Genomic DNA, 15,832 nt, shown 5'->3' on the forward strand with positions numbered 1-15,832 from the left:
AGAAAGAAAGAAAGAAAGAAAGAAAGAAAGAAAGAAAGAAAGAAAGAAAGAAAGAAAAAACTTAGAGTGAAGTTGATGAATTTAGAAGATAGGTAAGGAAGATCTGATATACATATACTACAAATTATTTAAGAAAAACATTAAAGTATGAAAATAAAGCAAATTCCCAAATATAAGTTAAAAGAACTTTCTGATAGTATGTTTGTGAAAATGATCCAAAGTTGACCAGCACCAAAACATACTGTAATAAAATTCCTGGGTTCTAAATAGAAAAAGATAATCCTTTGGTAATCTGGGCAAAAGAAATTAAATTTACATATAAAGAGGGAGGGAGCCAACAGATGAAAGAGAGAGAGCAAATAGAAAAGAACTAAATAAGAAGTAGGGAAATTTTGAAATACTTCTCCAAAATGCAAATTTCATAGTTTTAAAAATCTTTCAATGTATGCTAATTGGTTTCATTTATGTTACAAGTTTAATTCACTGAAAAAATTTTGTGTCATCTCTTTGCCTCTTCTTTATAAAAATTTTCAGTTTATGTCTTCTACTTTGAGTAACTAGTTTAAAGATAACAATACACAGTGTAATGACTACCATTATTCTCTTATTATTTAACTATGAAATACTGTTATTTTTTCAGAAAATACAAACTGAAATTCATGAAATAGTTACTAACATGCAATCATCTCTCACTTATACAAACCATCACATTCCTTATCACTCAATGAAATGTCTTTATTGCATCCCTGATGACTGCAAGATGACACTTTCCAGAGAACCCTACCATATAAACCCATAGATTCTAATTTACCATATGCAATTTTAGACCATATCATAGTGAATACCATTGCCTGTAGAAATAATTAGCCTGTGTACAAAGAGATTCAGCCAGGTCATCTTTTTTTCTTGGGACTAGAAAAGTGAGAAGAATGTGGGGGAGAGAGAGATCTGATAAATTCAAAATCTGCACCTGTAACTGATACCTTTCTTCTGAACGCCAGGCTCAGTGAGCCACCAACAATTTGACTCACCTGTGTACTGAGCTACCAAACTGAAAGCCAGCGTGATGGAAAGAATGTTTCTTTTCTCAGCATCCTAGACCAGCTCCCAATCACCCCTTTCTCTCCTTCCACAGCCCTCCCTTCCCATCTTCCCAGGAAAATATATTGTACTCATATTTGACTGCTCTTTGTCTCTTACATCAGGCATCCAATATGTCTGAAAATTCCACAATTTCTACTTTCAAAAAATATCCAGAATTTAGCCCCTGATCTCACATCCAGCACCACTCCCCTTGTTCAAGCCACTGTCATTGCTTACGTGGACTGCTGAGATGAACTCCTTCCTACATCTCTGCCTCCTGCATCTCCTTTCCCCACCAGAGCCTACTCCAAACCAAAGGCCCGATGGATGCCTTGAACACATTAGATCGCATCACTCCTCACCTCAGAGCTCTCCAGGGGCTATGGTATCTTGCAGAATAACAGCCAGAGTTCTTACAAAGGCTGTCAGGGGCCTGGATATCCTGGACCGCATGAATGGGCTGCCTTCACCTCTTGTCATCCCCCTGCCCTTCTTCCCTCTGCCTCAGTCCCACTAGCCTCCTGGCTGTACCGCAAACGAACTAAGCACATTACACCCTGGGGCCCTTTTTCTGCTTGCGGTCCTGCCACAGCTTGCCTTCTCATTTCCTACAAATGTCAGCTCAGATGGACCACCTTTGAAAGCCATTTCCCACTTACCTCTTTAAAAAATTGTAATCCCTATCTTCCCCAGGTCTGTCTCCTCCCTCTTTATGAATCTCCTCACTTACCACCATTTGAAACATTGTACACTTTTACCTTCCACATTGATTATGGTCTGTGGATGAGGACAGAAGTGTTTATTTTATCCACTGCTCTGTCTTCAACTTGACCTACACTAGTGTCTGGAACATAGTGTATATGTATTAATGTAGTATTATCAGTACTATGTAGTACATAGCACTAGTGTACATAGTACATAGCATTAGTGTACATAGTGCATTAATAATTAATAGCTGAGCAAGTCCACTTGTCCTGATATGAGTTTAGAAGATAATGTGATTAAATAATGGAAGAAGAACAGTAACTTAAAATTAGACTGAAGACAACCTTGAAAATGGTACTGAGGAGTTTGGATTGGACTGATGCGGGTTGAGGAGCAACACTCAAGAAAACTATGCAGAGATGTGGAGTCAGAACATCTCGGCTCCAGTGGGGCAGTGGGGCACTCCGACCTTAAGAAGAGCTCCGACTCTTCTCAAGGGGATCTGGAGCTCAACAAGGGATGAAAATGACCCAAAATAGAGAGATCCTAACTGCCCCTCTCCTGAGATGGGGAAAGGACCTCAAAGACGCTGGAGGGCTTGGAGCAGTGGTACAGAAGGAATTTAACTCTCCCCACCTACCCACTCCTGGGCATCTCCCAAAACAACCCAAGTGAGTATCTGCCAGACCTTCCTGAATTATACTTCCAGAGATGTTTTGGAGATCTAGAGGGTTCATGCCATCTCAGGGCTCCCAAATTAAGGCACCAAAGCCCTTAGGATGTGAACGGGGAGAAGAATGACAAGGCTGGACTTTCAAAGGCCATCCTAGAGTCTCCCTCCAAGCAGAGCAGGGAAAGGGTCCCCGGGTTCATGCCCAAGGTCACATTGGAGGGTGGGCAAAGGCGCTGCTCTTGCCTCTGTGCTGTGGGTGTTGAGGCTGCAGTGAGGGTTAGAGAAATAGTAGTGTTGTGGAGGCTGCAGTTGCCCGACTTCTCGGTTAACATGAGGTTGAAGTAAAGGAAACAATGTTTTAAAATAAGAATAATAATAAAAGGAAAGTGCTGCTTTTTAATGTTACTGCTCTCCTTTAAGCTGAATTGCTCATTGCTGTCGTGTGCATTGCCAACAATTATGAGATGAACATTGGGCCTTCTTTCTAAATGATTATAGAACTTCATAGAACCTTAAGTATAGTCATGAAAATGTATTGCCTTAAAAGACTGATAATGATATGTTTTAAGCTTCTACCATATAATATACAGATATTACTTAAAATTTAGATGAACTACATTTGCTTAAATAGAATTAATTGACACAATATCATTAAGTACCAAATTTTGGAAAATCTGTTTTGCAAAGAATAATCACCTCACTTGCTCATTTTGTGTCAAGTTTAGAAGACTCTGTATTGTAGCACAACCTGCCCTCCACACCCTTCTTCTCCCGCACATTCTGTACTGAATCTGACCAGACAAAGCCCCCATGTTCCCTTTAGCTGCACTGGCACATCCTCGTCTGTACACAATTACTCTGATGAGCATGCCTTGCTTTTCCTTCTTGTAGTATAACCGGTACCAGCAGTATGGTGCTGAAGAGTGTGTGCTGCAGATGGGAGGAGTGCTGTGCCCTCACCCTGGCTGTGGAGCAGGGCTGCTGCCGGAGCAGGGGCAGAAGAAGGTCACCTGTGAGGCCGTCAGCAGCCTGGGCTGTGGGGTGAGTACCATCTGCACACTTGGCCATGGTACTGTATTCGATCACTTTGGCAAATGGGCTAGTATTATTTTTTCTTGTTTTCATTTTCCCTTTGAGCTCAGATATCTTTAAATGAATATGTAAAAAATAGATTGTTCAATTCTTATATAGGGCCTCACATATGAAAATGAACCTTTTAATTAATTAGTCTATGTCCTCATTTTCAGAGAAGGAGTTGGATTAAGATTATCTGCTTCCACTGCTTTTCTAAGTATCTATTCTGACATGGCGAGCCACTGCACAGAACTTTTGGGCTTCTCATGCAGTGCTCAGGTGGTGTGAAGATATATTCTTTCCACAGAGCTAACCTGCAGAAGACAGGAGTGAAGGAGAAAGTAATTCCCCATCAGGAAGTTTTAGCGACCCTGTGTGCCTGGGTATTTCAAGAAATAAAATGGAGATTAGGCTGAACAGCTTGAAATGTTATTGTGTCATAAGAATAATTTTAAATAGAGTTGAGCAAAGCTAATGTTACCTGTTAGGGAAGCAGACTAAGAAACATGACAAGTGTGTGTTCTAAGAGGTCAAAGCATATGACTTGAATGGTCAGTGGAAATGAATTTCTATCCTGAAGCTGGTGGTCAAGCGGGCAGGAAGCACAACTCCAACACACAAAGTCTTACTAAGTTATAGGTTGAAGTGACAAACACATAATAATCCTGTTATTAAATTTTGTGCAGGATGGTAAAGGAAGAAAGCATATTGTGCTTATAAAATTCTACTGAATTCTGAGGAGAATCATTTCTTTTAAAATTACAACTTCACAAGGAACTTGTGGAAGAAGAGCACAGGTGACAGGGCGTATTACCTACACCTAATTTTTGGCCAAACACTCTAACTTACTTGTGCACAGGCTGGCATCTTTTATCAGTCATAAAGCTCAATATCTGTGAGTGCAACATGGCTAACAAAATCCTGGTTGTGTAACGGATTACAGAAAATAGATTGAAAATTAATGAGATGCCTGATGCCTGAAGGAAAAGAAATGCCTCTAGATTAATAATCATAATTGTGTTAGAATGCAAGCTCAAGTAACATTTGCCATCCTTGGGAATTACGGAAATCAAACCACACTTTTCAGCCTTAGTCATAATCAGTTATGATTACAAGTGTCCTAAGCTGGCTGCCAAATTCTAGATCAAAATCCTGGCAGATATTTTCCTTTAAAATGAGTTATAATCATTTTAGACTAACGGCTAAATGTGTTTCTTCCTGCTAATTGTCTACTGTTGTTTCATCCTGTAAAGCTGGATTTTAAGGATTTTAACAGTCTTCAAAAGGTGGGCAGTTTCTTTGACCGATTTTTTTGCATTTAGTTGTTCGCTTTGCTTTGCAAATTTGGAAGTTTTATGTATTTTTCTGTCTTGATGACCTTTGTCTTCCTCTTTAAACACAATGTGACATTGTAGTAGCATACATATTTAAGTTCCAAATCATGGAAATTTATGTTAGTAATGAATTTAGTACCTCTAATTTATGTTAGAATGTTTCAGTACCTTTGGACTAAGAGAGTTTAGGGAAAATTGTTACCTAATGGCAGATGCCTAAATTCAGGATGTCTTTTATTCTTTGGAAATTCTAGGTATTGGGTCTTGGTTTTAATTTTGATTTGTTCTGTTTTGTTGTTTGGGGAAGTTTGTTTGTTAGCTTGTGTATTAATTATCTATTGCTTCATAACAAACAACCCTAGATTTTAATAGTTTAGTATAATAAGCATTGGTCATTTTTCAGAGTTTCTAGGGGTCAGGAATTATCCATCAGGGCCTTACCGGATGGTTCTGGTTCAGGATCTCCCAGGAGGTTAGGTATAGCTGCCTGAAGGCTTGCCTGCAGCTGGAAGTCCCACTTCCAGCATGACTTAGTCCACCACTACTTGCAAAAAAGACTCAGTTCCTCACTGGCTGTTGTTAGGTGGCCACAGCTCATTACCATGTGGTCCTCTTTTCACGCTTTGTGTCCCCATGACATCAGCTAACTTTCCCTCATCAAATTATCCAAAAGGACAGCAAAGAAGGAGCCATAGTGTCTTCGGGACCTAATTCCCAAAGCTGTACTCTGCCACTGCCACTTTATTCTACTCAGGAGAAACCAGGTACTAAATCCAGCCTACCCTCAAAGGGAAGCCAGGCTCTACGTTAAGGGGCATCACAGAACTCATGGATGTATTTTAAGCCACCGCAGTTTACAGTTTAAAGAAGTTGCGAAAAGGGCAAAGAGAAATGATTAATTAATGGATGTACTTATCATCACGCTTTCCTCTTCCTGCTACATTTACTGCCGTGCTCTCTCAGTCTTTTCCTCCTCCGCCTGCCCACTCTTTTCAACTTCAGTTCTTATACCTTTGACTTCTCGGCAGAGACTGACTGACTTCATCACTGCCCTTTTTTAAAATTCCCAACTTTCACAAAAGGATGTTAATTTAATTTAAATACAGTGGTACCTCAGTTCACAAGCTTAATTATTTCCACAGTTATGGTGACAAACTGAATTAGATGACAACTGAATCAAATTCAATGGTCAGTTTCAATGCTGACTTTATGGGGAAATTCAACTCAGTTCTAGTCCAGTTCAGTTTGGGACCAGCATCGTGGAACAAATGAAGTTTGTGAACTGAGCTGCCACTGTCCTAAGGAGATTCCATACTGACTAAACAAGCAGTTAGGTTGGATGCCAATAGTTTAAATCCTATCAACAGACACAAAAGTGTAACTCTTATTTTATGGTTATTCAAGAAATATTTCATATCACAAAAGGGTTCTCATGTCTAAAAGGGTGAAAACTAGATTGCTTGATATTTATAGAAATTAAAAAGGAAACTTTAGGATACACTGTGATATGCCCATAGCCACGTTTTCAGAGCTGAAACATACCCCTACACTGCGCTCTGGACTTAGAATAGCTCTAATCTTTTCCATCATTTGCCTGCCACTGCTAGAACATGCTTGTTCAAACATATAATATTTCACTTACAAAATGAAATTGATTCCCTGAGACTTTTCTGCATTGTATCATCAGGCTAAACTGTTGCTGATGAGGAGTGTACACTGGCTAATACACAGACAAGATTTCCATAAAAATGGTTATGTCAGTCCATCTTGACAAGGACTGAGAAATGTGCAATGGTTACAGCAGCCATGCTTTATTCCCATTATTAAGCACGATTTGAGAGAAAGTGCCACCTTCTAGGATTCATATTGAAGTCTTACACTGGTTTCATGGATTTATATTCCTGTCCTGAGTCTACATTCTTAGCATGTACTTGGAGTTCAGCATTCAATGAATGAATGGGTGAGTGAACTGAACAATATGGTAGTTCTTTTTTGCCATTTTTAAAATTTATTTTAAAGAGAAAAATAACAATAAAATAGAGTTTCAAAACAGGTTAGTAGGAGAGTTACAATAATTGATACATTGCATATTATTGTCTTCATAGAAGTTAAGCAGAGTACAAGTTACAGGCATGATATTTTGTCCAAACAACATTAGCACAAACCTTTCTTTTCAATGTGGTAGTTCTTAACAATGTAGGAATGATGTAAATCAGCTATCACTTTTACTTTCCAATATTAATCGTCATTTACCCCAGTATTAGAATTGCTTTACTCATCTCAGCAAAAATCTCTTTAAAATATTTAAACATTTTCATATTATATAGTGCTTTAATAGCACATAGTACATAATTCAGGACACCAACATAGCACTACATCAAGTGATCCACAAAATATCAGTTAGGAACCTAAAATTACTGCAAAAATCACAGAATGTATACATGCTATCAAAGTCTACTTACGCCCAGATAGAGTTTGGCACTTTCTGACTATAAAATATCTTACTCTTGGGGGCACCAAGATTTTAGTTTTGATGCAGCACGGAATATTTTTACATTGTAGAATTCAATAAGGAATGTATCTGGGGATCAAATAGTCTCACCTTACTCTCCGCTAACCCTTAATCAGATTTTTTAAGATTGCTCATAAAAACATTAATTGATTTCCCGAAGAATTCATGTTATATATTATTCTTTCTTCTGGCCTGTTAGCTATTCATCAGAACTATCCCACTAACTTTAATGACTCCAGTGCAAAAAGTTGACATGTTTAATACTGGCAAACAGCAAGAAAATATGGAATACATTATACTCACTGACCTGGGAATGCAAAAAGCTATGGCAATCAAACTTTCTCTATAAATAAAATATCTTTATCTTATTTGGTGTTATCTTGGTATAGGAGATAATTTTTTAAAGTAATACTTGCAGTTGGAGGAGGAGTTTTCTATCTTAAATTAGAAATCCAAGGACAAGGTTTAATAATTGAAAAAATTCAGATGAAAACAAGAGACCTTTAAAAATCACATTAAGTTAAGGAAATGAGATAGAATTTTCTAAGGCTTCTAACACCTATTCCTTCCTTTAACAAAATGCATGTTGTGTTGCTCAGAGACAGATTTTTCAGGGGAATAACATCCGTGGGGCTCCTCACCTACACCAGCCCCACCCAAGTGCTCTGAACCAACTTTGTCTTGTGTTACTTCCTTAGAAAGGGTCTCAAAAATTGTATAAGCTGAAGTTGTAAAGGCATCATTCAAACTGAGTTTAGATGTAGTTATGGAATTTGATCAGCATTATGCTGAAAGCATGTGTGCATGCTTTTATTTAACACAGTGATTTGAACTACTTACAACAGTAGGATTAATACAGTATATTGTTGAAATTTTTAGTGCAATGAGAGTCCCAGCCTCATTTTTCACCTTATATAGGAAAGGAGTCAGTGATGACAGATAGTGATATCTGGCCTTCTACTCAAAGATTTAACTAATTACAGTATTGATTTGAAAACTTAAACAAACATATTGGCATGAACCCTTTTTCTAGTAATATATGGAGCTCAGAAATGGAAACCAAGCAGATGGTTAATATTTAATAATAAAAGGAAAAAAGAAAATTTTGTCATTCCTATTGCTTAAGAAGATTTTATTTTTAAAAAAAATCACATGAATTAATTAAATTATACTGAAATATCGTGCAAACTATATTGGGTTCTTTTTTTTAAAGATTAGGGATGAAAATGTAGAATCCCAGTGGGTGTGGTCCATGCACGATGTCTTCAAGGAGGCTCTGAGAAGGACAGGGACTCTTCGTGATGACTGCATGTGGTTCATGAGTGTGAAGCTCCTGACCATTCCTGTACCTTGTTTACCACAACCACTTGGACCTGCCATCAGGTCAAGAATAAAATCATGTCTTCATATTACTTTTTAATATAGAAACTGTTTTGTATCAAAAAGTGTTTTTAAAAGAAACTTAGTGTTAGGAAATGTCAAAAATATGCAGTCCATGTTTGTTTGACAAATGTCCAAAAATCTAACTTAAACTCCAAGATTGGCTCGTTTGCAGATTGGAAATAAGTCTTGCTAGACTTTTTGCCTGTGAGACAGCTTGAAGTGCAAAGATAGAAAGCTTGAGAGAGCATTTATTTTAATTAAAGAAACTGTTCTCAAATGTACAAGTAAGTCCTGTGCACCATTTCTCAGGAAAGTAGCTATCAATTGGCAAATGTTCCTAGACAGGAAATGTTCTCTAATTTGAAGTATATACTTTCTAACACAAATCACTGGCCATTCTACTCATCTCTAGACAATTTTTGTTAAAATAAAGGGAAACGTGAAATAGTTTTATTTTTTCAAAATAAGAAGACCCACAGGGTATGGTAATACACACCTGTAATACCAGCACTCAGGAAGCTGAAGCAGAAGGATTGCCACAGTTTTGAGACCAGCCTGGGCTACATAATGAGTTGAAGACCAACTTGAACTATATAGTAAGACCTAGTTTCAAAAACACAAACAAAAATGATAATAATGAGACCCATCTCTGAATAATGGGCTATGAAATCAATTTTGTGGCAACTCAAGTGGAGATTGCTTCTTTAGCTGTATTGCTACCAGAGAACTCAGAAATGCAGAAAATATACTTATACTGATGATACAATACTTTCTATGAGTTTTTTAAATCCTTATCTGATCTCTGCCCATGGCTGCACTATCCAACATGGCAGCTTCTACCTACCTGTGGCTATTTACATTACAGTTAAATAAAACTAGAAATTCACTTCCTCAGTCCTAGTAGCCACCGCCTGAGTGCTCAGGGGCTGCACGTGGCAAGTGGCTGCTGCATTGCACAGTGCAGATACAGCAATTTCTTCACCGCAGAAAGTTCTACAGGACAGTCCTGGGACAGCCACCCAAAGAGGAACACTGGCAAGCTCAACATCTTGTCCACTTTCGCCTCTTCAGATGTAACTAAGAAAAGAATCTTTCCAGAATTAAAAGCAGCTCCTTGAACTCTTGAATGCAGAGCAAAATTTTGCAAATTGAGAGCCTGAGAGATGTTATCAGTAATAGGGGTGATGTGCGGGGATCAACCAAAAGTAAGTTTAGCCTGGTGCAGAACAAAGGAAAACTTACATTTATTTGGGGCTCATTAGGATTGTAACCTGTGAAAGATAGCCCACGCAATCTTGACTTGTGCTCAGAAATTTAACAAACAAAAACAAAAGCGAAAAACCACTGCGGCTGTGTAGAAAGTTTAAATTGTAAGAGGAGCTGCTGGCTACATCATTTGTGTGTCAGGATTAAGCTCAGTGAAGGCAAGAGTTGAAATATCTTAAGAGGAGAATTGGGTACAGTGTCAGTCTCTGGCAGCTGAGGAGAAAGAGTGGTGGTGTGCAAATCTTCAGCCATTAATGTCTCAGGAAACTGTGACTTTGGCCTGTTCAAAAGCTCAGCTTGCATGACCCCAAAATGCAGTCCAGCAGTGTCCTCCCAACTCCATGTTAAGGGCCCCAGAACCGGTGCTGCTCCATTTTGATCCTCTTTATTGTCAAGAGACAGAACGGTGGGCAGAGATCCACGCTCACATAGCTGGGAGGTATAAATTAAGCTGGATTAATGATTATTTTCTATAGAAATAAAAGCTTGTCATATGCAAATACGTTGCCCTACCTAATGGAATATGTACGTAGCATTTACTCCACTCTATGGAGCTAGAACTGCCTCATGTGTACACTGTGTGAGACAGGTGTTTCATGAAACAACTTGTGATTCAAAATCTTCACTTTACCATCTTTTTAATCCATAGTGCTAACGAGCACACCACTATTCAGAAGGAGCTGATGAAACCTAAACATTAGAATGTTAGGCCTGTGATGCTTCCTCTTTGTAGAGAACTAATAAATGATTTTCTAATTGCATGCTATGTTTGTCTCAAAATGCACATGTATCAACTCCACACAAGGAATGTAAACATTACTGAAAATGTGAACCAAAAAAGAAAGGGAATCAAGAGACAGAGGGAAAGGACAGGGATAAGAAAAGAAATTACTATATGCTGTGTGCATATGCCAACTTCCTACAAAGAATATAAGCATCATGTACTGCACATATCTACTAATAAAATAACAGCAATGAAAGTATTTTTGAGACTGCATTTTATAGTGAAATCTTTTCTAAAAACTGCTAGTGACATATTTTACAGGTTTGAGATCAATTAGAGAAGATAGGATGAAGTTTTATGAATGTGTGTGGTAACTCATTTTCAAAGGGTCACTGTTAAATTAATACAACAGTTTTTTTTAATTTTATAGAATAGCATATTACAGTCAATAGAACATTTTCTCATTATGGGTGCCACTTTCATAAAATATTAACTATATAGGACATTATGAAAAAACAAAAGAATGCTACTAGCTAAGGGAATATGTAATAGCATTTACTTAATTAAATCCATTTAGATTTTTTCTTTTGCTTTCTACGTTGGAAGATTGAGTCTAGCATAGCTAGAACCAACCCAGAGTCTACTCTAAAGCGGCAGGGCTGAGTTTCCGGTGTTCTAAATGGAAGACTCTCTTCCCTGCCCACCACAGAGGTCTTTGGTTGCCCTTGGGGACTGCAGTGTTTACACTCCATATCATTACACTAGTTGTCTTTTTTATTTCATTTTTTAAGTCTCTAATTACTGGTACATTTTATATATACATAATGATACATTCATCATAGGGAATCGGTACCTGTACGCAATATATTTTAATTCTTCTTCTTTTTCCCTCATTCTCCTACCCTCCCCTCAGTTTCACTTCCCCTCCTTATTTCTGAGATGCAAATTAACACAGTGCTGAGATTCCATCTCACCCCAGAGAGAATGGCTATCATCAAGAAATCAAGCAATAACAAATGCTGGAGGGGCTGATGGGAAAAAGGAACACTTCTCCACTGTTGGTGGGAGTGTAGACTGGTGCAACCACTATGGAAATCAGTGTGGAGATTCCTCAGTAAACTAGGATTAGAGATTCCATTTGACCCAATTAATCCCCTTCTGGTATTTTCCCAAAAAAAACCCCACACAGATATATCTGTTTTTCTTTTCTACACAAAGAAAACCACAGCGATATGTACACATTAATGTTTATAGCATCACAGTTTATAATAGCTAAATCTTGGAGACAGCCCAAATGTCCATCAACCAAGGAATGGATAAAGATGTGGTTTTTTTATACAATGGAGTACTACTCAACCATAAAGAAGGATAAACCTGAGACATTTCTAGGTAAATGTGTGCACCTTGAGGCCATATTCTTGAGCGAAATAAATGGAGCACACACATATAAATATCGCATTGTTTCTCTGGCATGAGAAACCAAAAGTATAAATAAGGACCAAAATAAGGACTAGTTATTGTAAAATAGGAAGAAAATGCTCAAATGGGAAGGGAAACTAGGGAGGAGGGAAGGGAAAGGAAGGAAGAAAAAAGGAAAAAGTGAGAAAAGAAGAAAACAAGGAAACTATCTTTTTATCCTCCACTAGTTCTCATGTTTTCTGTCGTCTGGTGGTGGAAGCCCACAGATATGTGATGTTCTTTCTCTGACTTTCCACTGTCTCTGCTTCTCTCCAGCATCTCCCCGGACCCTGGCCCTGGCCCTGAGGGAGCCAGACTCTGCTGTGTGCTCCCATGCCATGGTCCGCACTGTTCCTTGCTATGCGTTGGTTTGCTTCTGTTCCCTTCACACACTTTCTGAAAGTGGCCTCATGAGTCTGATACTATTCATCTGTTTTGGTTACTTTTCTCTCCTTGCTGAGACAAAATACCCAATGCCCAAAATTAAGGAAGGGAAGGTTTATTTAACTTAACATTTGTGGAGGTTTCAGTCAGTAATCAGCTGGCTCCAAGGCAGGGTGGCAGGGCACAAGGGCAACACTTAAAGGCGGCACAAGACTGCAAAAGCAGCAAGAGCAAAACAGGGGGCAAGCAAGCCTCTTTTCCCTCTAATATTGTATATCAGCTGTCTGCCCACACCCACACCATCTCCATGCCTTCCCCTTTCACAAGCTGAGGATGTTTACAAAGTAAGGAACCACTGAACTTTTAAACTTCTCAAGCTGACACGTGAACAACTGCCTAGAGCAGCAAGGGCGTGTCCTCTTCACCCCAGGCTATAGAACTGCTGAGTCACTTAGTTAAGCTTCTAGACTCCTCAGATTCACACAACATATCAACCATAACATCATCCTCAGCACATTATTTATGCATATTCATCCTATGTCATTCATCTTGATTTTCATAGTATTACATATACCAAGCACTTTGGGACATTATCAAAGAGGTTTTGTTTGCTCTCTCTTTATTTCCATTTCCTCTTCTTTTTTTTTATAAAGGTAAATATATATCATACATTTTGCCATTTTAGCCATTTAATTGTATATACTAGTGGCGTAAGTATACTCACAATTTTGCACAGCCATCACCGTTACATATTTCCAAATGCTTTCATCATTCCAAGCAGGACCTCTGTGCTCACTGAGCAATAACTAATTACTCATCCCCACAGTCCCTAATAATCTCTGAGATATGTTATGTCTCTATAAATTAGCATGTTCTGGGTACTGCATATAAGTGGGGTCATGTGTTACAGTATTTGTCTGTTGAGTTTGGCTTATTCAGTCTAGCACCATCTCTTCAAGGTTCATCCCTGCCACATGTGCCAGGTTCCTTTCCTCTGTGTAACCAAACAATATTCCATTGTAGGTATATCATTATATCATATCATGTTTTCCCATTTCCTTTCTAAATTTATTCAGCTGGGGTAGTCCTCCTTTTGCCTGGATCAAAGGTCAGGCAGCACCTCTGACTTTTAGTCACTCATAAATGATAAAAACTATCAGCATCACTTTCAGGTGCAAGCATATTTTCAATTCATTGGAAGCACTTTTCTCACATAATAAACTTCATTTAACACGAAATCTTCTGCCCCTGTTCCAAGAGCCCAGCACTTAGTGACACTTAGGTGTGGTTTGGGTGGGGCCTCAGATGGACTGATAGAGCACCCAGCTGCTCTGGGATTCACGACGGGTGAGTAAATGTTGCCTTACTCTTATGCACCTTCACGTCCTTGCTGATTATAAATACAGCAACCAGTTGTCCCTTTCATTCCCAAAGAACTGAAAAGTGTCTACCTCATTTAATGTCCAGATCTGGGTTTTTCATTCCAGTCTAAAAATTCGTTTGCTTGAATATAAACAATGTAACCCTATGCTATTACCCAGGTGTTTTTGCCACATCATCGCAGGACTGTGTCTTCAGAGCAAAGCTCCTTCCTCGGGTAACAAAACCCTAACCTGTCCTGTTTGTGTAACAGGAATGCAGTCCTGACACCAAAACATCTATGGACAAAATCATCTGTGCCCTTTTTGAGAATAATTTTTAGTATATAAACCTAAGTGAAAAGAGCAAGAAAAATAATATCAGTGTTCATAAGAGTATAAATTATATTCTGGAAAGAAGCCATTAACAGAAGTTACCTTTGGGTAAAGAAATGAGGATGTGGGAGAAAGCTCTTACTTTCAGTTTATAACCTCTGATGTCTGAGGTTTCTAAACATTTAGATTACCTTTACTTTTTCATGACATAACTGCTGCATTGGAGTTTATAAGTTACTTCTTCCTTAATTAAACTTCTCACATACAGATACACACACATGTAAAGCTTATAACATGTTAAAAATAATGTTTTAGTGTTCTCCAGCACAGTAGGACAACTATACTTCATAGCAATTTGCTATATACTTTATAAAGAACTAGAAAGGGCTGGGGATATAGCTCAGTGGCACAGCACCTGCCTGGCAAGTGCAAGGTCCTGAGTTCAATTCCCAGTACCAAAAAAAGAAAAGAAATGGAAGAAAGAAGTTTATAACTTTTAACCACAAAAAAAATTATAAATGTTTAAGGAGATTGGAATGTTACTTTAATTTGATCATTATATATTACATCTGTATCTATCAAATTATCATAAATACATATAATTATTGTGTCTCAATTTAAAAAAATTTAAACAGGTAGAAAATCATAAACAAGTAGGTGAGTAACTGCAGTCTGACCAGTAATTAAATTAGATAGAACTTCTTGCCATCTCAGACATAATGTTTCTTTGGCGTTAGACCAGGGAGAATAAAATATGCTTCTCACTGGCAGAAACCCAGTACATGAAAACAAAATTCATAAAACCTGGCTACTGTTTCCAAAAGAAGCGAGGCATGCAGGTGGCCCAGCTTGGCATTCTTTCAAGCTTGTAATTTGCATAGAGCTTACTCTCCTGTCATTCCTATTTAATTGAATGACATATTTAAGAAAAATGGAAGTGAAGTCTGCTGGGAAATTTAATTTATGTTCTCAAAATAAGTTCTATGAAACATGTCACTGAAAGCCTTGAGCAACGAAATGCAAATAGATGAATCTCAGTTTTTATGTAGTTTTTAAATAGTTTGTGTGTTCCTAAATTACAGGAAAGCAACTCCCAGTGCTATTTTGCACACATATGAATTCTAGGAATCATATTCTTGCAATGTGTTTTACTGGTTTTTATTATTATCTCACTCTCCTTAAGTGTAAGAATGTAGTCTAGTGCCCAGAGTATAGCACAGTAATCTAATGAAATAACAAAAAAGCAATGTACATTCCCTTATCAGAAAACAAGAACACCAAAGTCAGCACTGAATAACTACTGTTATACCCATTTCAGTGAAATTTAGATGGTCTGATGGAGCCCAAATACAGTGTGCATTGAATACTAAAGTCCCATGCCTTTCTCATGCTTGTCAGACATTCCATCAGAAAAGGTTATCTGCAAACTCCTGGGAGGTAACAGGGCTTTTCTTGAGTAAAGACATGCAGTGACTCTTGGCCTTGGTCTCCAGGGATCTGTTAACAGATCTAGAAATTTGTGTTCCAGGATCCCAGGGATTG

The 15,832-nt window shown here is 38.1% G+C and overlaps 1 protein-coding gene across 4 annotated transcripts in view; it reads left to right on the plus strand.

The window, feature by feature from the left end:
* The window catches only part of Park2 (parkin RBR E3 ubiquitin protein ligase), a 1,289,129-nt gene that overhangs the window by 1,105,157 nt on the left and 168,140 nt on the right, over nucleotides 1-15,832 (plus strand). For 3 of the 4 annotated variants that reach the window (XM_005390686.2, XM_005390687.2, XM_005390688.1), the window contains exon 9: nucleotides 3,353-3,502. In XM_005390686.2, coding sequence (XP_005390743.1) covers nucleotides 3,353-3,502 — 150 coding nt within the window. Of the gene's footprint in view, nucleotides 1-3,352; nucleotides 3,503-3,708; nucleotides 3,787-15,832 lie in introns of those variants that run through there. The other variant, XM_005390689.1, reaches the window with a different exon arrangement.

Source organism: Chinchilla lanigera, unplaced genomic scaffold, assembly GCF_000276665.1.
Source record: "Chinchilla lanigera isolate Chin_1 unplaced genomic scaffold, ChiLan1.0 scaffold00038, whole genome shotgun sequence".
Taxonomy (NCBI): domain Eukaryota; kingdom Metazoa; phylum Chordata; class Mammalia; order Rodentia; family Chinchillidae; genus Chinchilla; species Chinchilla lanigera.